Source organism: Calliphora vicina, chromosome 1 (assembly GCF_958450345.1).
Source record: "Calliphora vicina chromosome 1, idCalVici1.1, whole genome shotgun sequence".
In the NCBI taxonomy this organism is placed as follows: Eukaryota; Metazoa; Arthropoda; class Insecta; order Diptera; family Calliphoridae; genus Calliphora; species Calliphora vicina.
Genome location: NC_088780.1, coordinates 32,240,964 through 32,266,061, shown reverse-complemented (window position 1 = coordinate 32,266,061; position 25,098 = coordinate 32,240,964). Strand labels below are relative to the sequence as shown.

Genomic DNA, 25,098 nt, shown 5'->3' with positions numbered 1-25,098 from the left:
TGAGTTCCATTATGTTATTTCTATACCAAAATATTACTACTGCAAAATACTTTTGTAACCAACAACAAAAATTAAAATTTGTTCTACATTTTTTCTTTTTTTTTTCCTTTTTTATATGAAAACTTTTCGGTTTTGAGAGGGGAAAATTCCTATTTCACCCCCCCCCCCCTAATTTCGCTTTTCCGACCTGCCACTGGCTGCCTAGATCGTGTAATATCGCACCTGTGGATTTTGATGTGTAGTCAAAAATCTTTTTCGATAATCCAGCTACGATACAAGATTTGGAGCCAACATTACTCGCGTAATTCGAGAGATTCTCGTAGCAATGCTGGAAAGAATGATCGAAAATTCAATATTCCGAATTTATTTTTAAAAAGCGAATGTTTCATTTCTTCTAAATTATAACCTATTGAAAGTTACCAGTAGCAATAATGGAAAGTGTGATCGAAAATTGGATCTTCCGAATGCGGCTATTATTTTTATTCAGTCATCTTGAAAAACTCACAGCGCATTCAGTTGTATTAAAATCAGAGTTTTATGAGCAATGATTTCTGAACACTTCCAACAATATATGGGGTTTGTATCATCGAGCAGAGCAGATCTGTGGATTATGATGTAAAGTCAAAAGTATTTGTCGAAAAAAGTATAAATCTAGTTATTTTTCTTTACTGCAAATGATTTGGGTCAAGCGTTTTGGTTTCAATAAAAAACTCAGTATTTAAGTCATTAATTGTGGTTTTCCTTTATTAATTATAGAACCAAAAATATCTAAAATACAATAAAAGATTTATTCGAGTTTAGTTATAAAAATATCGTTTAGAATTTGAATTGATTTACAGCCTGTTTTTATAAAATTAATGAATTTCTAAACCAATTCGTTACATATTGGGTTTTTATAACTCACAATTTTTTTTTTATTTTTTCACATATTTTTCATCTTAAAATTTCAAATGTTCAAAGAATTTCGTTTGAAAATGATAAAATTCTTTTAATAAAGTCGAAAACAAAATTTCTTTAGTTAATAAGATGATTTCAAAGAACTGAAAGTTTTATAAAATAAGAGAATTAGGAAAAAAGTTCAGAATTTGCGTTTAACAAAACCATTAATGTAATGAAATAGTATCAAATAATTGCCATCTCTGGCAGACAGTTTAACTTTACAGCAAATATTTCGTGGGGGGAAGAAAAAAACTTTAATAAAAAGGGATTTTTCTTGTTCTTGAAGTGAGTATGGGGAGCAGGAATGGCAAGTAGGCGAGTAAATGGAAATAGGAAGAAGATGTTTTCAAATGAGAGAGCGCGCGTAAAAGTGTTTTAGAGAACTTAATTATGTGAAAAGCAAAATAAAATAAAACAAAAAGAGAGAGCAGCACAATGTGTGCACTGTTGTTGTTGTTAGAACTGCACTAAGTGCATTTTGTTGGTGCTTAGAAAGTTTGTTTTTGATAATTTTGGGAATTTTTAGAATTTTGTTTTCGGTTTATTTGTTGTTGGATGCTCGTGTATAAAAATGATTTTTTGGATACTCAGGGAGCATTATTAGACATTAGTTTTTGTTGTAAATTTGTTTTCTGATTACATTTACTACATTAAATGATGCTGAGTAAAATCAAACATTAGTCGTGCTCAGAGCCTCTAAACGTTAAGGATTAAGGTGCAAAGACTAGAAATATTTTCAAAATAAAACGTATTACTTATTAATTATTAAATAAATGAAATAAATATAAATTAAATTATTGATAAAATCAAAAAAAAAATTGTTTTATTTATTAAAAAGAGTTTGAAAAAATATTCTAAAAACCAGTGAAATTTAGTTAAAATAAACCTAAAAAATAACAGTAAATTTGTTAATATTTTTGTTTCAAACAAAAAAAAAATAAATAAAAAGAAGGAAAGAATTTGGTGGCTAGTCTAAACAAAACGAAAGAAAAAAAAACAAAATAAAATATTTTATGGTCATGCGTAAGAAATATAGAAAATAAAAGAAGTAAAAAAACACCAAAAAAAATAATACACAATCAAACCTTAAACAAAGAAGGAAAGAAAGAAAAAAAAAGGAAAAAAGAACTAGAAAAAGAAAACCTCCTTAACAACTGGAGTGGGAGCTTAAAAAAAGGAGACTTTAAGGTATTTATTTATATAAACAAATACCTAACTCTCTATCTATGTATATATTTTATTATTATTATTTAGGTTTGAAAAACTTACACTACCCACCCACCCATTTTAGTTTAGTTTATAAGTAACCTTCAAAAATGTTTAAACAAAACATCATCTTCATCATCATCATACTCATCATGCTGCTCATCATTCACCGACAAAAAATTCGTAATAAAAACTGCATTATTTTTAAAAGCGCATTTTTAGTTTTTTTCAATATTTTTTTTTGTTTTTCTTATATTCATAAACAAAAAAATCTAAATATTGCTCATTTTGCTTATTACTGACTGGCGGACTGCTAGTACTAAAAGTGCAATACAGATTTTAGCGAAAAACTGCAACAACAACGACTACAACACACATTTTCAAAACATTATTTTTTTTGCTCATTTTTTTATGAGTCTTTTTACACGTCATCTGCCAAAATGTGTTTATTTTGTGAACGTTTTTTCATAAATTCTATTAAATTTGTTTTTTTGTAAATATTTGATTTTTTTTATGTTGTTTTCAAATATGAATAATTTAATCAAAGTCAAAGCTGTAATATATTTTTTATTTCATGTAATTCGGTATAAAAAAACACTTTTTTTAATGTCTAATAATAAAAAAATAAATTTTTAAGGCACCCTACTTTTCTAGTTTTCTTAATCTAATTGTACCACACACTTTGAGACATTTAATAATGACACCTTCAAATACAGTCTGCAATAAACCTTACCCCCCTCCCCCAACCCTCCTTCAAAATATTTTCTGCATCTAATGACAATGATTGGTTATCGTGCCTCCTAAAGCCCTCAGTTGGCATTCAGCCTAAAAGGTAAAAACTAAGTTCAATGTTCGCTATAATTTTACTTACAAGCTATAAACTCCACAAAAAAAAAATCATTTCAAAATTATTCAAATTTTAACAAACAACCCCCGTCTATAAGATATGCTCTTTGAAGTTTTTGTTGGAGCGTATCTTAAAGAATAAATGCAAAGAAGAACTGCATAAAATCCCCTCCAAAACTTAAAAGTGTGGCAGGCAGCGATTTTCCATTGAGCAAATTTGAGATTGGCAGTTATTTTACGCAGTTTTTTGTTGCTCATTAAATATTAATAAAACAATTGTTGTTGTTTTTGTTGTTGTTGTTGTAGGGATGCAAAATTTAGTACAGTACTGTCGTGTCGTAATTAGTAACTTAAAATATTTTAAAAATCGATGGCTTTAAATAAAAAATACTTTTTATTTTAATTATATAAAGGATTCTGCACAGCTGATTACAGAACTCTAACTTGATTTTTGAACACTGATTATTTTTTGAGAATTGAAAACTATTTAATATTTAGCTGGTTTTTCATAGAAAATCAGCTGTTATACAAACCACTCTTCATTATATCCATCACCATAAGTGGCAAGGTTTGAACTCTGCGGTTCTTCATTTATAGATTTTTTTAAATTTTTAATTAATCACTTATGACCCGAAAAAACAATCTCTAATATTTATTTTTTAAAGATAAATTCATGCAAATATTGGCTGCGATTACGCTGTAGGTGGCTTATTCGGAATATGGACATTTCCATTATGGCGTGAAGTGACATTTGTACGACAAAATTTAAAAAAATAATGAAAAATTCAAATTTGTAAAGTTTTTTTTTTATATTTGCAAAGTAATTAAGTTCTATTTTATTCAGTAAAATATTAGAACAATTGACCTTAACTCCCTGTCTATACCTGATAAATTTTTATCATGATAAACGTCAAAATCGTTGTCAAGATAAAAACTTATGTGGTATAGTCCCCATTTATTAGTATTATTGCTTCGTTATGATAAAATTGTTAGTGCTTTTGCTTATACAACTTTGTCTTGACAACAAATGTCATTTATTGTTATGTTGAGTATTTGTCAAGTATAGACAGGGGGTAAGGAGTTGAAGATTTTTGCAATGCTATTGCGTGACGTTACCAAAAACAGAAGTGAGTTTTGACTTGCATTACATAATAGCATAACTCTGCGAATTGGGCTAGACTTTTTGTATACAACCTTTTGTAATGGAATTTGGAATAATATAAATTTATTTTCCAAATTATGAAATTTAAAAATCCTTCCTCGTTTTATTATTTGTTAGCCTTACTATCTGACGTGACGTTACATGATGTTACGTTATATGAATTTCCATTTCATATATTTTTTTGGTTAAGAAATAAGAAAATGAAAACAAGTAAGAAAGAATGATTGGTCAAGCATGACCATATAATATCCTACACTTAGAAACATTTTTTTTTTAATTTCAATAATTTATTTTCGTAAATGATTTTCGGAAGGTGGCGTTATATGGGAGCTATTATACCAATTATATACCGACCGCCATATAATTAGGTAGCGTAATTTATGTCTATATGAAACTTATTTCTGTTGATTTTTATGTGGATACTAGGGTATTCAATCGATTAACCGTTAATCGGTTAACCGATTAATTTGTGTCGATTAACCGAAATTCCTTTTTTTGGACTTGAACATACATATATTTTTGTATTTATTTTTCCGTTTCAATTAGGGTTTTTATCCCGGGAATTCCCGGTACAAATTTCCCGAGAATTAAAAACTGACAAAAATACATAGAAAACAAGCTCTATTTTTTTCACCAAAAAACAGTGAAAAGTTGTTTGCTTATATTTCGGCAATAATAGACCATTTACTATTATTATTATTTATTTGGTGTTTTTCGTATGAAAATTTAAAAAGTGAATTAATTTTTTATAGAATTTATTTCTTATTGAATCGTTCTAATTTCTTTAAATTTCTTTAAAATAGCTTCAAAAATTTATTAAATGATTAAATTTTTCTTCAATTCAAATCTAGCACAAAAAGGCTTAAGACAATTTTTTCAATTAATTTTGTAAATGATTTGATTTAACAAAAATTAAATCATTCAAAGTTTGAATAAATTCTGTTATTAATTAATTTTAAAATTAATTCAGTTTAAACAAAGGCTTTGGAATGAATTTAAAAAATTAAATATTAAGAATGGATTTATGGAATGAAAGGCTGACATTCTTTAATTACGGATTAAGATTTTAGTGAATTAAGCTCAAATTTTATTAATTAATTCGAAGCTCTGATATTTAATAATTATAACACTTAGTTTTTATATGAAATTTGGCTATAATATACCTAATTTACAGTATCATTATATATTTCGGGAATCGGGAATGTAGAAAAAAAATTCCCGATTCCCGGGAATCAAAAAAGGTCGGGAAATTAAAAACCCTAGTTTCAATTAAAAAACAAATTTTCAATTAAAATTACATATTTTTTCGAACATTCAAGAAACATGTTTAGTGCGTATAGAAACAGGCATATTTAATTTACATGTATTTCAAACTTTGTTCATATTTACAGACGAAATTTTTTTGGAAAAGAGTTTTTTATCAGAACTTAACGAAACTATTAAAAGTATTCAATATCTAAAAAAAATCCAAAAAGAACTCCAATGGTATAACTAAAAAAAGAACTAAGATATTGGATAGTCTTTATCATGATTTCGATTGCTTCAACAATACATCAGCGAGAGAGTTTTTTCCAAGTCAAGTTTTATTATATATTAAAGAAAAAAATAGTTTAAAAGGAAAACATTTAAATTGTATTGTTTATTTAAAAGATTATTTCAAAAGATTTCAATAAAAACCTAAAAAAAAACTCACATGGGTATGCAAAAAGTTATGTCTTGTTGGTTTTTTATGTATTTCTACACAAAATTCGTTGTTGTATTTTCAATTTAAAATTAAAATAGAAATTTTTCGGTTAATCGAATAATTTTAAATTAACCGATTATTAACCGAATAAATCTAAACCCCGATTAATTATTTGCTCGAATAACCGATTAAACCAGAAACCCGATTAATTGAATACCCTAGTGGATACCAAAATGATTAAAAGATTTATGCTCGTTAAAATGATTTTCGGAAGCGGGCCTTGTATGGGAGCTATAACTAATTATGGACCGATCATCATAAAATTAGGTAACATGATTACCGTATATATAGAACTTATTTGGAGCGAAATTTGATTTGAATTGATTAACTCTTAATTTTAAGGTCTGGTGGACGCGAGTAATGTTGGTTTCTTAAATCGTAGCTGACTTTTGACTTCACATCATTATCCTTAGGTGTGATATCTAGGTGGCCAGTGAACAGATCAGGAATGCGAAATGTTGCACGAAAAACATTTCTTACAGAACACTGATTTTAATACAGCTGAATGCGGTTTGAGTTTTCCAAGATGTCTGAATAAAAATAAGAAGACAAATGAAAATAACTCTAAAAGAATCACCTTTATTTGTACTTCGCTAACTGATTTTTTCAATAGCTCTAAAGTTTTTATCTCTAAAGTATTTTTTGGGTACTTTTACATTTATTTTCAAAATATAGTTGAGTTTGTTTGCTAAGGATTTTTTGTACTTTCGTGTGGTACTTTTTTTACTGGTATCATAATAGTATCGGTGAATCATTCCAATACATATTTATCAGGTGCGTAATGTGAATCAATATCGCAAACGAAAAAGGATTTTGATACTTTTGAAATAAATTGTTTCACTTTTTTGTTTTGCCTAAATACTTTTAAGTTACTTGCTATTTTTAATTTTGTCATTGTTTCAAAAATTATTCTTGAAATAATTCGAAATTCATTAAACCTTAACCTATTTTAAAAAATTAAGAAAAAGCTGTTTTAAAAGTAGTACCACAAAAAGTACAAAAATATTAACAACTGTTTAGCGTTTTCCTAAAATGCCCTTTCCAATGATATCTAATTTAAATATTGTCTGTAATTGAATAGTTTATTTCAAAAACAAGTCAAGCAATAAAAAATCCAAAATTAAGTTATTGGGCAATTAATGTTTTGTAAAGGTAAATCCATCGTTTAATGCAAAAAAAAATACTGCCTCCGAGAAATCCTTGTTTAGTGCAGAGAGAAGTCAAGTAGCAGCGCTTGACTGGTTTCAGGCTATGTAATACTAGGCCATAATGTATTTTATACCCTATATAAGTTTGTCATTCCGTTTGCAATTTCTAAATTTTTCATTTCCGACCCTAGAAATCAATTTTCTGAAGACCCCAGATATCTTCGCGATCCAAATCTTCAATAATTTTGTCAAACAAGCTTTCGAGAAGTTTGCTATTTAAAACCAGGACAACCTCGATTTTTTACCTATTTTTGACCTATATCTGGATTACTAAGTCATTAATATAGACAATATGGATACCTAATGATAGATATTTCAAAGACCTTTGCAATGACGTATATAAAACCATAGTAAGTTCGACATACAATGGGTTAAAATCGGAAAAATATTTTTTAACCCAATTTTTTTCACAAAAGTTTTTTTCTCTAAATATTAAAAAATAAATTGAAAAAACCAAAAAAATTTTAAATTTAAAAAACCAATTCGAAAAAAAAAATTTTTCTAAAAAATTAAGAAACTGCAAAAAAAATAAATTTTGTTTACCTAAAAATATTTAAAATTTGTATTTTGAAGTATAATTTGGTGAAGGGTATATAAGATTCGGCACAGCCGAATAAAGCTCTCTTACTTGTTTTTTTTTCATAAATGTTGTAGGTCTCAATAAATGTGTAAAAATTAAGAGATTTACAAGCTCTAAACCCCTACTTGGTTGGATATGAAGAGTTTTATGGGAATATTTTTCAAAGGCCTACAACGGAAGCAGAATGCAGAACAAATATGTATAAATAAATGAATGATGTTATTTTTGATGTTCCTAATAAAATTCGAATATTTCATATGAAATTTTCAATAGTGGTGGTTGTTTATTTCAGAAACCAGTTAAGTGCAAACTTTATTTATTAAATATATATTAATACATATAAAAAAAAATCATTTTAACATTTTGTAAAATTATTTTTTAGGTTGCTAGGATGTTTTCAAAATTTTTAATTTGCTGCTTAACTGGTTTTTGAAATAAACACTTCAATTTATCAAAGGTTTATAAAACAAAATTTCCATACATCCCTAAACGATCATGCATTTTTGATAAAAAACAGGATATATTTTTACACATCTTATTGCTGTTTCGCTGAAGGGGCATTAAAAAGTGTAAAAGCTTAAAGAAAAAACTTTATAAAGCCCCCTTAACAATGAATTAATTATAAGTTAACCCTATATTTTAAAATTTTTTGTTTTTTCTCATACTTATTTGTCATAATTTTGTTAAATATTCATTCGCGCGTTTTATTTTCATGTTTTCGTCAAATACTAATCATCAATTTTAGTGCTTTTTGTCATCTTTTTTTTTTTTTGATACATTTATTATGAAGATGTCTAAAAATCTAATTGTTTAATTTTTTTTTGTCTTTGTTGAAACGTTTGTCATAATAGTAAGCAGAGCTGTAGCTATAATAGAAATTAAAAAGGGGAAAGATCTCCCTTTTATCCTCTCTTAAAAACTTTATTTCGTCATTTCTGATTTATTAAAACACAAAACTTTGTTTACAGTCTGTTCGTTTCAAAAATATTTTGTTAATTTTTGAATGAATTAATTTAAAATATATTGACCCCTCTTCTATTTTACCACGCTCTTGCCTTCGCTGTAATAATCTTTTCAATCATCAAAAAACTTACTAGAATTTTTTGAGTTTTTTTTTTAAATTTCTTTTTCTTTTTTTGTAAAAAATGCATAAATTTTAGCATTTACGTCTTTTGGCTTTATTTTCAAATAATGCACCACCGTACAGAAAGAACAACGAAAAAAAACATTTTTGTTAAAATATATATATAATTTTTTTTTCTAAATAAACAAATATCTATGTATATTATAGATTTTCATAGGAAAAATACCAGAACTAAAGCATTTTTATTTAATGAAAATTTTGTTTTTTTTTGCTGCACTGCACTTTTTTGTTCACAACTATAAATATTTTTTAATAATAAACACCCTACCATCAAGGTTAAGGGTATAGATAGGTAATGGTGAGGGGTTTGTGACATTGCAACTTTGATCTTGCAGTAGTTCTCAGTTTTAAACTAATAAAACCAGATCTGTATAGGGTTTATTTTACTTTTTTATTTATTGAATGTTAATTTAAATCATCTTTATAGATATTTTGTATAAATCGTGTAGTGCTTAAATAATTCTTTGTTTACCCCATTTATGCATTTATCTTAAAACGTTAAATATTTACTTTTGTTGTAGCTGCTAATTTTCGTATTAGAAATCCATAAGAAAAAAAATCTGTAAAAACGTTTATTTACACTAAACTGTATACACAAATACGAAAATATCTCTATCTTTTCTTTTCATTAATAGTTTTTTTTTTTTCAATTTTGGAAAAGTACGAACAAAAACATACAACAAAAAAAATCTAATTTTCCTGCAAGAAACAAAAAACAGAGAAGCGAAAAAAACCAACTGCACATGTTGTGATTTGTGAAAAAATTATCGCAACAACAAGAAAATATATATAGAAGTGCTTAGTGCCCACAATTAAATTTGAAATTGGTATCGAACTTGCAACAAGTTGAAGAAATTGTTCGTTTTTATTCAAACAATTACAAACTGGGAAGAATTTTTTATTTTCTGGAAACTGTATTTGTCTTTGACAGGAATTGAACCCGCAACCATTAGACTAATAGTCTAGTACATTATAATATGAGGAGCCGCAGAACAAAAGGTACTTTTTCCGATATTAAAAGGGTTTTATATCAAACATTCTTAACAATTAATGTGGTGACTTATGGCAGTTAGATGTATCTATTGATAAGTAAGAAATTGGTTACCATTTACAGGTTCATGCAGTTTTTTAAGGGGGCGAAATAAATAAAACTCATTTTCCCAAAAATTTGAAATGTGCGAAAAAGTACCTTTTGCTCTGCGGCTCCTCATATAGTCTATGCGGCCACCTGCGAGTGGTTTCTTAAATGAGTGAATTTCAGATGGAGAAGCAAAAAACAGGTCGGTATTTTGAGGAGTAGATGAGGCAAATTTCTAGAAGCATCTTTTTGCTGGCTCAACTTTATGCCTAGGCTAAAGGGTATCCCAAAGCTGATAGAACTTAAAGCGAGTGGGTTCTTAAATGAAAGCATTTAAAATGGCTGTCAATGAAACTGATTGGTATTTTGAGGCATAATAGGCAGATTCAACTTTTCAGTTCAACTTTTTTCAGAGACTTGAAGGAAGTTTACTAAAGAGTGTAACAAAACGCACGTAAGCTTTGAATTAAATAGAAAGTACAGCTTTCTTCTTTAGATTGTTATTCTTCTATAGAATCATCGGGCAAATTATAATAATTTTGGTGGAATTTCATTGATGCAGCGGTAAATTGTCTTATTCAAACAACCTGTCGCGCTGTGGGCTTGACTTTAAATAACCCCTTAAAAAGAAATCCAATGGTTTCAAATCACACGACAGAGAGGGTCAATGCAGATTACCGTAACGATAGAGTACACGATCAGTACCGCAATTCTGTAAATAAACAAATTATTTATGGTAATTTTTTTTAATTTTAAACCCAACTATTATTTATGTTATAAAACTAAATCCAAAACAATTATCGATCTGGGTTAACTAGAACTTTTTATTTGTCGTTGCCATTACAGAATTGCGATGCAAGTCCTGTTGCCAAAGACTTTTGACTTCAAATATTCCCATGAAAAGAAATTCAATAGTGCTAAATCACTCGATCTAAGGAGATAATTCTGATCACCAAAACGGGAAAGTAGTGAACCAGGAAATGTCTCATGCAGTTATCGAATGGTTTCACATATTGTCCACATCAATACCACACAATTTAGGCAAATATAACTCATGTCTCGATATCAAGCACCAATAACAGTCACAGCTTGATCAGCCTTATATGAAAAGGAATTTGGTTCGATCATGCCTCCAGGTGACTCAGTGACAATGTGGATGTATTTGTTTTTCGACAATCACATGTGGATTCTCTGAACCTCTAGCAGCTTGTGGTATTGTTGGCATAGAAATTTGAATTTAAATAATCCCATTAAACGAAATTCATTTGAGTTAAATCACGTGATCTAGGGGCCAATTATGATCAACGAAATTAGATTGTAATTAGTTATTGAATGGTTTCACATGTCATTCACATCAATATCATACAATTTAGCCAAATAGAACTCTGTTCTCATGTAGCAATATCAAGCACCAGTAACAGTCACTGCTTGATCAGCCTAATTTGAAAAGAATTTTAGTCCAATCATGCCTCCAGGCCAAAATTCGCAACAAACAGTGACTCAGTGATTATGTAGATGCATTTGTTTTTCGATAAACACATGTGGGTTCTCAGATCCCTCAGCCAATGGAACTCTGTTCTCATGTAGCGATATCAAGCTTCAGTAACGGTCACTGCTTGATCAGCCTTATTTGAAAAGAAGTTTGGTCCAATCATGCCTCCAGGCTAACATTCCCAACAAACAGTAATACAGTGACAATGTGAATGCATTTGATGTACGATAAACACTTGTGGGTTCTCTGAACCCCAGGCTGGTTTTGGGATTGTTGGCATAATGATCACCGAAATAAAAGAGAACACGATAAGTACATTTTTCATGTAGTATTTGAATTATTTCACAGGCTGTACTGGCTGTGATATCGTCTTGTTCAATCTACAATCAACCACACTAATAATATTCAAGTAAATCAGAAAGATTTTTGTTATCCGATCACAATATCGAGCATCAGTAACAGTCTATGCTTGACCAGCTTCATTTTCGAATAAGTTCAATGCCGCTCCAAACACTGACACGTTATGAATGTATTAGTTTTTCGATAATGTTGGTTGTCTGAACATCGAATTGTGACAATTTTGATGATTCACAAAGAGATCAAGGTGAAAATATGATTCATTACTTAGGATAACTTTAATCGAAACTGTTACCTCCAAACTTTGATTATTTTTGAAATATTGTTCAACAAACGTGTTATTATCTCGTATAATGCTCCAGTTTCATTAAACCTAAACTGTCAGCTGTCAAAATCTTTTGTTTTTCTTTTTTGTTTGGCCACACTTTACTGCACACTTTACTGCATAAATGGTGGCAAATTAAAATTCCTTTATAAATTTATAACCAGGGACTGTAACAGTTATAAGTGATATCAAAAAAGTTATTTTATAACAGTTATTTTGTGACTTTAAAAATAAAAATCCATCTAAAACAGTTATTTTTCAACGTGAAAATAAAAGTTCGCATGAAATTCTTAAAAAAAGAGTTTTATTTTTTTCCGTCATAAAAAACTCAGTTGAGGACTTTTCATAAAATAAAACTCATTTGAAGAGTTTTATTTTTCCAGTCAGAAAATAAAACTCAATTTATGTAAATTGACACCTATAGCTTGCCGCTGGTCAGATCATTAAATTTTGTAAAGCCCCTTGCATTGCAATTGAATAATTTTGCATTAAAATAAAATCAAGTGGGATTTTAATTTCTTATTGTTTGATGCCTATTATCAAATTATTGTTGTTTATTTCTCTTAAACAAATAAATTACTACAAGCATTATATCAGATAGGCTAAATAAAGAATGATACTGAAACAAAGTAAAAAAATAAACGAAAAGAGTTTTATTTTTTGACGGAAAAAATAAAACTCCTCAAATGAGTTTTTTTTATGATGGCTCTTTAAAACTCCTTTTTAAGTGTTTCATGCGAACTTTTATTTTTACGTTGAAAAATAATTGTTAACTGTGGAAGAGCACCTTAATACTAATCTATTGGTATATAACAGTATAGGTCTCCGTTGACTCTAACATAGAGATTTTTTGATTTCAAATTTTCTGGAAAATCGTTATTTACGGTCCCTGTTTATAACCAAATCAAACAAAATGTGTAAAATATTCAGTCAAAATGTACCAATTTATAAGAGAAATTTCTCTCTGTCAAAAAACGTATCGACCCCTAACAGCAAAAATATCTTAACCAACAATATATTTTTTAAAGCAAATCTGTATCTTAGGATCCTTACATAACCTATTGAAATGTCATAGGTGTAACAAGTAGCAGCCTATAAAGTTTATTATTAAGTACTTACGATATTTTCGCTATTATATAAGCATAAAAATTGAGTTAGATTAATTAACCAACCGAATAATCGTTTAATTTCCTACACTCTTGATTTCTTTGTCTAATAATAACCAAATTTCAAATCAATTATTTTTTGTTGGGGTTTTACAATTATAAGTAGTCTGCTTTTAAAGTAACTCACTCGTTGCTGCACATTTTCATTATTATTTCTTTTCTATTTTTTTTTTTTGCTACGTAAAACTGTATTTTTTTATAAATGATTTAAAGCAATATTTGTTTGTATTTTAAAACTATTCATTTTACACTTGGCCTCTAAAAATCTTTATATGCAAATAAATAATAAAAAAAAAATTAAGAAAAAAAATTTAAATGAAAAAAGATCTTTAACAGATTTTCTTAAACAAAAACTTGCACATGTAAATAAAAAAAATATTTGAAAACAAACGTATTTTAGATACGCAAAATTTTGTGTGTTAAATTGCTTATATATATTCTTTTTTTTTAATTTTCCTTACTAAAATGCATAAAGAAAATTACACTTTATGAAAAAAAAACGATTAAAAATTATTTGTCATTTTATTTGTGTTGTTTTGCTTTTAATTCCTGCTGGTGAAAAATGGTTTCTTTTTTAGCTTTTCTTTTCTTTTATTTTTTTGTCTCTCTTAACTTTAGCTAATAATAATTGCTGTTGTTTAGTTTTAAATAATTATATTCAATTAATTATAGAAATTTTTAATTGTTTTAAAGTGTTTTCCGCACTTTTATTTTGGTGCAAATAAATAAAATGCGTTTGTTGGATTTTTTGTTAAAGAAAAAGTGTTAGAAATTAGAGGAATAAAATTGTGGGAGGTTTTGGTAGACAAGAAAAAATTTACTAAATAATGTTTAGTAATTAGTTAGTTTAATTTATTTATTTAAGAAAATATTTAATAAACTAAAACAAGTAATAAATTGTTGGAGATTAAAAAAAATATGTTTTTAAATTCTTTAACAGTCTTTTGAGAGGGGTTTTATACAAACAGTCTTTATTATATTTTAGATATCGTCTTTTATCCAGAACATTTGTGTTACTTCCTTAACCTGTTACACAGTGTGTAAAGGTGAAAATTTACTCCCTTAGTTCTCGAAATGTTTAATTCTGGGCTTGGGGAATTTGGAAATATAAATTCTTTAGAACTACATAATTTTCAATTCAATTTGTAAACAAGAAATTCAAATTGATATAAAGAAATAAATTGAAATTCAGAAAAATAATTTAGTATTGGGAAAAACAAATTGAAATTGAGAATAAAAATTCCACCAAAAGTTGCATTTTTAACAAACTATAGCCAAGTGTAAAAAAGTCAGAGAGTAATTTTTCATTTATATCAAATTAATATTGAGAAAAAACCAATTGAAATCAAGAAATCGAAAATAATATTAAGAAAACACAAATTGAAAAATTAAATTAATTAATTTAGATCGAAAAAATAACAATTTGTATAAACAATTTTTTAATACACTTTTGAATTTAAGTTTTTTTAATCCCAATAGAAATTTAATATTTCTCAATATTAATATTGGTTTTCTTAATTTTAACTATCATTTTCTGCATATCGAGGGCCTATATTCAAAACCCTTTATCTTGAAAAACATAACTTTTCAGGAGAGCCAAAAAACTTGTTGAGTTATTAAAATTCGGTATTCTACAATATTTTTTTAAAGCAATTCAGTCTTACATACAATTGTTTTTTAAAATTTTGCATTATTGTGGACTTTTTGATAGATAGAGGGTTTTGCTTTTCAAAAATATTCAATGTGTATGTACGAAATGATCAGATAGAGGGGTTTGCACTTTAATAAAAATTAATTATTTAGATTTTATTTATGCCATATGTCAGTTTTTAACGTGATTTATTTAAGATAGCGTCTAATAATACAATATTAAACAAAAAATTTTAGAAAAAATGTTTTTATTTTACTTTTGTAAATTTTTTTGAAGTTTGATTCAAGAAATTATTTCAAAAAAATATTTAAAAATATATTTTTTTGAAAAGATAGAGGAGAGGGTCCATAGAAAAACATAGAGCGGAAACTAGAAAAAAACTCAAACAAAAAAATTACTCAAAATAATCACACATACGAGAGTTGCATTTGTTTTCACATAGTTTTTTCTACTAATACATTCTCACCACTTAGGTTTCTGACAACTGAGTTAGGTCTTTGACAGGAGAGTTTCCGCTCTATGTCTATTATCTATGAGAGGGTCTTCCATTAAGAAAAAATATTTGTATAAGATAGAGAAATATCAAAAAGGCAAATAAAACAGCAAAAAAAAACATGTTTGTTATAAAATTCACACCATATATAAGGGCTGTTTTACTGAACATTTTACCATCAAAAAGTCATTTCGTGAAAATCAAAGATAGAGGGTTTTGAATATAGGCATTCGATATTAATTTCGATTTCTCAATTTCAATTATTTTTTTTTCTCAATATAAATTTGGAATTGTTATTTTAAATTTGTATTTGCTCGATATTAACATTGTGTTGGAATTAAGAAAATAGCTTATGGGAGGAAGGATATAGAGAATAGTGTTTGTGAACATTTGATTTGAATTATCCTATAATGAAAGTGACAGTGACGGCTAAAGAACGAAAGAATTGGGATTTCTTATTTTCAATTTGTTTTTCTGAATATTATTATTCTCTTTTCTCTTTTAAAATTAGAATTTTCAAAATATGAATTTAGATTTCTATTTTTTTATAATATAAATTTGTATTTTTATCAATTTCATTTGAAAATGGTTCCATAGTTGACAATTTCAAACAATTTCGTTACAGAACTAGTAATAGAACTTTTTCTAAAAGTGACAATTTCAAATGGAAATCCTTAGTTACAACGGCGAACTATAACTAAGAACTATTACAGTTTTTCCTGAGTTCAATATTAATCTCATTAATAAAGTTCAGCAATAGAATATTATAAATTTAATTCTGTTTTACTCCAGTGATTTTTAATTCAACTATAGGTATTTATATATCATGAAAAGAACACTAAAAATACAAGTTTTTAGCCTTGGATCTTCCCATTTTTACCATATTCTGTAAACATATATCTACCGTTTTCAGTTCTTTGGCATTTTAATTTTTATTCTTTTAAATTTCAAAAATAAAATTCACGAATAAAATTTTTCATACCCTACAACATAGTGGGTAGGGTATATTGGATTAATGCTGATGTTTGTAACGTGCAAAAATATACCCACCTTAAAGTACACCAATCTACTTAGGATCACTTTCGGAGTCGATTAAGCCATGTCCGCCCGTCTGTCCGTCCATGTAAATCTTCTAATCAAACTGTAGATCGCAATTTTAAAGATAATTTGACAAAATTTGGCACAAACTTTAATAATTCCCCAAGGTCTAAGCCTATTGAATTTGATTAGAATCAGTTCATTATTTCTTCTAGCCCCCATACAACTGTCCCATAAAATAGTTAAGCTCTCATAATATAAAGAAATATTAAAAATTGTTTAATTTAGTTATTTAGACAGTTAACATTTCATAAGATTATTTGAAGAACATTTTAATTTTATGTGGAAAATATTTTAAAAATTTTGAAAGCAAATATTTATTTTATTTATGTAGACTAAAGAGCACAAAATTATCTTTCAAATTAATCTTAAATCAGAGACATCAAAAAAGCTATTTTATAACAGTTATTTTGTGACTTTAAAAGTAAAAATCCAGCTAAAACAGTTAATTTTCAACGTAAAAATAAAAGTTCGCATGAATATCTCAAAAAAAAGAGTTTTAAATTAAAACTCATTTGAGGACATTTATTTTTTTCGTCATAAAATAAAAGTCATTTGAGGACTTTAATTTTTTCCGTCAGAAAATAAAACTCATTTTATGTTAATTGAGACCTAAGCTTGCCGCTGGTCATAGCATTACAATTTGTAAAGCCCCTTGCATTGCAATTGAATAATTTTTCATTAAAATAAAATCAATTGGGATTGAAATTTGTTATTGTTTGATTCCTATTATCAAATTGTTGTTATTTTTTTTCTAAAACAAATGAATCACTACAAACATTATATCAGATAGACTCAATAAAGAAAGATACTGAAAAAAGTAGAGAATAAACGAAAAGAGTTTTATTTTCTGACGGGAAAAATAAAACTTCTCAAATGACTTTTATTTTATTGACGGGAAAAATAAAACTCCTCAAATGAGTTTTTATTTCTGAAGGAAAAAATAAAATTCCTCAAATGAGTTTTTTTTCTGACGGCTATTTAAAACTTATTTTTTAAGAGATTAATGCGAACTTTTATTTTTACGCTGAAAAATAACTGTTAACTGTGGAGTTGAAATAATTCTTTTAATATCACCATAGATTCCGAAAGAGCAAGTCAATTCGAATTTATTGGTATATAACAGTAAAAGTCTCCGTTGACTCTAACATAGAGATTTTTTGATTTCAAATTTTCTGGATAACCGTCATTTACGGTTCCTGCAAAAAGGTGAAGAGTGCCTCAGAGCATTGTTGCCGGTTTAGGTGTAAAAAATTATAATTTTGATATGATTTTATTGAAAAAGAACTAATAAAAACTATTTCAAATAGATCGGGGGGCTAAAAGTTAGTAAAACTTTGATTTTAAAAAAAATTACACAACAAATTTCACGTGCTAAAATTATGATATCACTCACAAAACAGCTGGCAGCACAAAAACTAAAAGTCAGAATGCATTTCGATTTTCGAGGGAAATGTTAACAAATCTGTAACTAAAGTCATAGTTGAATTTAAAATAAAATTGTGATTACTTTTTGATATAATTGAAGTTTTGTAATACATGCCTTAAGGCACTCTTGCGGGTTAGAGGGTTAATTTCATCGTTGTAACTTGTCTGAATCAATTTTGAGAACCAGTTCCTTGAACAATATTGTTATGCTTAAATGTACTACTAAGGAGTTTTTTTAGGACATTGGTTTTAGTCATGTCCTATAGATTACAAACCAGTTTAGAAACAACTTAATGGAAATCGTTAGAAGACATTTAAATTTTATTTATCAAAAAAAAATTAAAATCTGAGAAAGGTAAAAAATTACATGAAGGATTTGTGCAAGTTTGAAAAATCTAAAATATTGGATTTCATATTGAGCATGTTACACATCTAACATAAATTAAAATTAAATTTAAGTTTGGCAAAACTTATTTTGTAATAAAGTCAAGGAATCAATAAAACGTCTTCAAATATTTGCAACTAGTTTCATGCATTGCAATTTTAAACAGAAACCAAAGATGTAAGATCTTGTTCTAGAACCTTTCTAAGAACGAGTGGTTTTTTTGTTTAACGTTACGATATTATCCAGGGAATGGGTATACTGGCTCCACATCGCCTCCAAAGAACTTATTCCGAACGTGACAATTTCAAAGAAAACTCATTGGTTGCAACTTCATACTAGAAAAGGGGAATTGACTATATGCAGGCATTCAAGAACTAGTTGAGAAACTATTACAGTTTTTCATGGCTATTTAAAAAAGTTAAACAATGAAATGTTGAACTTTGAAATCACTTTTACTCCAGTCATATTTTATTCAACTATAATGTACTTTATTGCTTGATTATTTAATTTTTAATCATATCATATTTTTACATATCGAAACTCAATATTAGACACGAACCGGATGATATACGTCTGAAACAATAAATTAAATGGAGAAAAACAGCGTTTTCAGTTTTTCATTTTGTGATCCTGTTTCCTTTTAAAAGGACTTCAAATTTTCAGAGGAGTACATTTTTAAAAAATATTTTTAAAATACTTCTGATCACCCTACTATGTCAAATTTGGTGCAAAATGATCAAGAAGAGCTGTAAAATATTTCGTATTATTTTTATTTTATCCTGTAAGGATCAAAAGATGTCTAAAATGTCCTTTAAAATTTTTATCCTTGAATATCCTTTTAGATTTCCAATAATTTTTTTTTTTAAAAATAGTGAGTTAAAGATCCAAATATTGAATACCACATGCTAAAATTTCATCCTTCTATCTTAACTACTTAGGTTTTAAAAAAAATATTTTTAATTTGAATTATTTGATTTTTTATATTTTATTTTAATATTTGATTCGAAAAAAAATATAAAAAAATCCGTAGTGAAAACAATGAAGAAGACTTTTTACTAAACAAGTAAAATGGTATAGTCGGGCAAGCCCGACCTTATGAATCCATACACTGGGTATATGATTATTTTTTACAAATTGATTTTTTGGTATTTTTATATTTGGGTTGAAATCTTCTAGAAAAAATAAATTTCCAAAAATTTTTAAATTTTCTAAAAACTACATTTTGTTCTGCGGCTTCTCATTTGATTTTTATACAAATTTAACTAAACAAACCTTTAAAAATCTTCATAAGCGAATGAGGAAATACAATGAAAATCTAACCTTATTTAATAAATAAAATATATGATAAACAGTTTTTCAATATACATATTCTTTCTGCCTTTACGCTGTTTAAATAAATAGCTCATGTAATGAGACAAGTTTTTAGTTTTAAAATAATTTTCATAAAATAAAGAGAGTAATTGTAATGATTTTCAAATTAGCATGCGTATGCTATTTTCTTTGAAAATTCAACGGTTTTATTTTATTGTAATTTACATATTTTAATATTATTTGCTCTTTTCTACACACAAGACTTTTGACAAATCTGATTACTTGCAGTATAATAAAAACACACCTTTAATGACAATGTTTTAGTCTAATGCTGCTCTATTGATTAATTTTGCAGACTTGAGATGGTGGGGAGAAATTAGTTATGATAATATTTAAAAGGGGAAACTTATAGATAAAAGAATCATAATATACTTAAAGATTTTAATGAGCAATTTTTTTGGTTTGTCTTCAAAATTTACAGTTTTCAACCCTTCAGATTTTTGTTATAATCAAAAAAAGAAAATTCCATATAACAGATTTTAGTAGCTAGAGATTTCATCATACCTTAAGATTTAAAATTCAAGGCAAATAAACAGGCTGTTATTTTTCTGTTGGTTATAACATGTAACCTTTTTTTAAGCCGCCTTAGAATTTGGAATTTTTAATCAGCCAAACGCCGAAAATTTCGCTTTACTTAAGCGCAGCTTAAGTCCGTTCATAAATTTCTTAAAGAACTTGGGCGATTTAGCGAATATTTAAGTTAAGTAAGGTTCATTAATCTTCTTGCTTAATCTTCAACGAATTTTTAATCCATTCTAAAATTTTTAAATCCATACAGAATCCGCACACACACCAACACAGGCAGAGAATTTAAATACCTGACCTTACCTGTGTGTGAAAGAAAATCGCGAGAGAAATCAAAAACCGTCAAAAAAATATTTAAATTTCCTACGACGAATCTAAAACTCACGCTCAGTAAAGGATGTAGTTTGACAAAAAAAAAACTACCTGTGTTCGAAAAAAAAATGTTACACGCACACACACGCACTCTCCCGCACATACACACAGATACTTATTTTGAACAAATATTGACTTTTTTTCAACTAATCTGTGTGTTTAGAGGAAATTTCTAATGCCAAGAGTGCGTGCGTGTGTGTGTAAGTAAGTGTGTGCGAGAGAGAGGTAGAAAGAGTGAGAGTGCATGCATTAGAAAGTAATTCTGTGTGTGTGCAGAGAAATTGTATTTGTTTTTTTTGCTATTTGGAGAGCAGCAGAGGAGTCCTTTACGAAATTTGTGTTCGTTGTTTAAATACTCGTGTGATTTTTGTTTACAGCATCAGTTGCATTCTAGCTTCAATACAACAAACATCTCTCTTTGGTATTTTCTTTAACACGAAATACGAAAGAACTGAAAACTCAATTTATAGTGCGAAAAAAGATTTCTAAAATCTTATTTAAACTAAAAATAAAACCAACTTCATAGAAGTTATAAAAAACAAACAATTAAAATTCAACGAATTTATTTAATTAAATACAAAAACTAAACATCAACAACAAGACTGCATTGTGGATATTGTTTAAAAACTGCCAAAGGTACTTTTAAAGTTCCCCCCCAAGGATTACTTTTATTTCAAACAAAAAAAAACTAACAAACTGTGATTGGTTCAAAAAAAAGGAAAAAAAAATTCACCATTTTTTTACAAGAAAAATAAAGCAAATAAAAAAGTGTTTGAAAAAAATACTCTCCAAAGAGGAGGGGTGTTAAGAAAAAAAAAAATATATAAAAAAGAAAAAAATATAAAAGTTTTTAAAAATAATATTTAAATCTTGTTGCTTAAAAATATTGATCTAAAAAAAATTTAAATATTTTTAAATCTTAAAAAAAGCCTAAAATCTTTTCAATTCTTATTTTTTTTGTAAAACGCGTAATTATTAGCGCTTGCGCCTTTTTCCCTTTACTTTTTTATTTTTTTCACGCTCTTTTCCTTGTTTGCTGGTGATTTTTTTTATCCTTAAAACCTAATACTATCTTTTGGGTCATTTTTTTAATAACATTTTTTTTTATTTTATTTATTTCATTTTAGATCTCCTCTTTTGGTAATTTTTATCCCAAAACCAATTCCCCACACACCAAACCAAACAAAAAACATCAGCAACAAATCCCCCACATTAGCATCATCATGCAAAATTGGGACACCATGCAAACCACCGCTAATTATGTGGAACACAATAACTGGTATAACAATATGTTTGCCGCCAATATCAAAACAGAACCGGGCACCATAAGTTCATCACCTCAGACACAACAGCAACATTCTCCAGCTCCCTCATCCGCCTCCTCCAGCACACACTTGGAAAACTATTTGAAACAACATCAGCAATTTGCCAATATGGATACAAATATGACGACCAACTCGCCCACCAACGCTCATCATTTGGCCGGCACTGGCAGTGAACAGCAATTTTTCGATACAGCTGGCATGCATCAGCAATTGATGCAACAGCAACAGTATCAGCAACATTTCCAGCAGGCCCAACAGGCGGCCGCACAAAATCAGGTCACCTCACATCTGCCTTTGGGTTTTAATCCCCTAACACCGCCCGGTCTGCCACAAGCTGTTTTACCCGCCATGTCTCACTTCTACACCCAGTCCACACAGCAACAGCGCCAGCAACAGCAAACACCCAGTCCAGCCCTGCTCGAAAACTCCGAAAAGTCAGCCTTGACTCCTCGCCATACACCACCCATGGACATAACTCCCCCCAAATCGCCCAAAGCCACCAATCCCATGACTTTGAATACAAACCAACAGGATCAGGAACTAATGTCCAATTCCAGTGAGGATCTCAAGTACATTGTCGATTCGGATGATGATGAGACCATACGCTTGCCCATCTACAATTCTCATGGTAAAATGAAGAACTACAAGTGCAAATCCTGCAGCATGATCGCCATTACGAAATTGGCATTTTGGGAACACGCCAAGACTCACATGAAACCCGAAAAGGTTTTACAGTGTCCCAAATGTCCCTTTGTCACCGAATTGAAACATCATTTGGAATATCATATACGCAAACACAAGAACTTGAAACCCTTCCAGTGCGACAAATGCTCATATTCCTGTGTCAATAAGTCCATGTTGAATTCGCATCGCAAGTCTCATTCCTCGGTGTATCAATACAGATGTGCTGACTGTGATTATGCCACCAAATACTGTCATTCATTCAAATTGCATTTACGCAAATATGATCACAAACCCGGCATGGTTTTGGATGAAGAGGGCATTCCCAATCCCTCGGTAGTCATTGATGTCTATGGCACCAGACGTGGCCCCAAGAATAAGGGCTCTTCCGGCACCAGCCTGAAAAAGTCCAATACTGAATTGAAAATGCCCGTCACTTCTCAATTGTCAGCTGCTTTGCAAGGTTTTCCTTTGAATACACAAAATCAAATGCCTGCCTCTCCCGCTAAAAGCAGTTCTTCAGTGGCCTCCGAATTACCAGCCTTGACAATTAACATGTCTTTGCAACAGCATCAGCAACAACAGCCAGCTGCCTCACAAATCTCACCCTCGCAACAGTCTCAAGCCTCCAGTCAAAATGGCAGCATTCCTAATCTTTTGCCGCCTTTGGCCTCGTTGCTGCAACAAAACCGCAACATGGCCTTCTTCCCCTACTGGAACTTGAACTTGCAAATGTTGGCTGCCCAACAACAGGCCGCCGTCTTGGCTCAACTCTCGCCACGCATGAGAGAACAATTACAAAAGCAACAACAGGAACAGAACAACGAACAACAACAGCCCATCCACGAAATTGAAGATTTGGAAGATGATGACGATGAGGAGGAAGATGACGAGGATCAAGAATTCGATCGCAAATCGGTAGACTCAGCCATGGATCTATCACAAGGTACACCCACCAAAGAAGATCAGCAACAACAAACTCCCGAATTGGCCATTAACCTTAAACTAGTTGAAGACAATGTGGAAACTCCCCTATTCTCCTCCTCCACAGCAGCCAGACGCAAGGGACGTGTGCTCAAACTTGATCATGAACAATTAAAGGCCCAGCAATTACACTCAGCTCCTACATCACCTCAGGCTGTTAGTGGTCCTGAAATGCCTTCAGCTTCATCACCCATTGCCGCTTCAGCACCACCCACCAAAATCGATGATCATTCTTCGGCCGACGAGAGCATGGAAACTGGCCACACCACTCACAACAATCCCTCAAACACCAGTTCCACATCCACGGCTTCTTCATCCGGCAACAGCTCAAACTCCTCGTCTACTGGCTCCAGCAGTGCGACCTCAACAGCCAACTCCAGTCCTTCGGCTACACCCACCATGTACGAGTGCAAATATTGTGATATCTTCTTTAAGGACGCTGTACTCTACACCATCCACATGGGCTATCACAGCTGTGACGATGTGTTCAAGTGTAATATGTGCGGAGAAAAGTGTGATGGTCCCGTGGGGCTCTTTGTGCATATGGCTCGTAATGCTCATTCGTAAGAATTGATCTAAATCATTTCAAAATTTGTAAATTTTTTGTTATTTCTTTATTTTCGTTGCTTTGAATTGTACATAGAAACCAAAAAAAAACCCAAAACAAAACCCCCAAACCCCCCCTATTTAAGTAGCTTAGGTTCGGTATCAAATCCCAAAATTTGATGCCCCCTAATGCGAACTGTTGTCAAGAATTGTAAATATGAAAATTTTAGTCATATAAGTCATATTTTAATTTTATTTTTAACTCTTAAGCAAATGGTTCCTTTTTATGATTACTACCAATTATATATTTTAGTATTTTAACAAACCAAAACAAACAGACAAACGAACTAACAAATCAATTTGTTTATCTCAACTATATATTATTCTATATATTTGTCTCAACTAAATGTATGTAAATGTATTGTAATTTTTAGATGTAAGCAAAACAAACAAACAAACAACCAACCCAATCCAATTTAAATTTAACAAAAACCGTCAAAGGTTTAAAAATTCTCTAGTTTTAAATACAAAAATTTACATTTTTAGTTTTAAATTTTAAGTCTACTTTTAACAAAATCAAAATATATATACACTCACATAATGCCAAACAAACTATTATCTTTTATTTACTCTTTATTTCTAAATCAAATTTTAACAACAAGTCATTATACATATAAATACATAACTATTTAAATCAAAATCTAATTATTATTTTATGTTTAATTATCTTTTTGTTAGCCAAAAAAAAAACACTGTGTAGTCTATAAGAAGAACCAAAACAAATTTATATATTTGAAAATAAAACAAAATTATTTTTCATTACAAAAAAAAAATTTATTTTAAATCTTTTTATTTGAGTAATTTTTAAGTTAGTTTTCACTTCACACTTGATACTTTAATTTTAAGTAATTCTTAGTTTTGAAAGTTTTTATTTTATTTAAAAAATAATTTTAATTAGCTCAAGGTTTTTATTCGATCAGCCAGTTGAAATT

The 25,098-nt window shown here is 29.1% G+C and overlaps 1 protein-coding gene across 1 annotated transcript; it reads left to right on the top strand.

Annotated features, from left to right (window-relative positions):
• Positions 1-1,633: 1,633 nt before the first annotated feature.
• hb (hunchback) lies at positions 1,634-24,857 on the top strand. The gene is made up of 2 exons (XM_065498350.1): positions 1,634-2,127; positions 21,698-24,857. Exon 2 carries the CDS (start codon positions 21,794-21,796, stop codon positions 24,125-24,127), a length of 2,334 nt encoding a protein of 777 aa, XP_065354422.1. The 5' UTR covers positions 1,634-2,127; positions 21,698-21,793; the 3' UTR covers positions 24,128-24,857.
• Positions 24,858-25,098: the final 241 nt, after the last annotated feature.

What these genes read in the sequence shown, in the direction of transcription:
- hb (XM_065498350.1), top strand. Translation starts at nt 21,794, where the DNA reads ATGCAAAATTGGGACACCATGCAAACCACCGCTAATTATGTGGAACAC.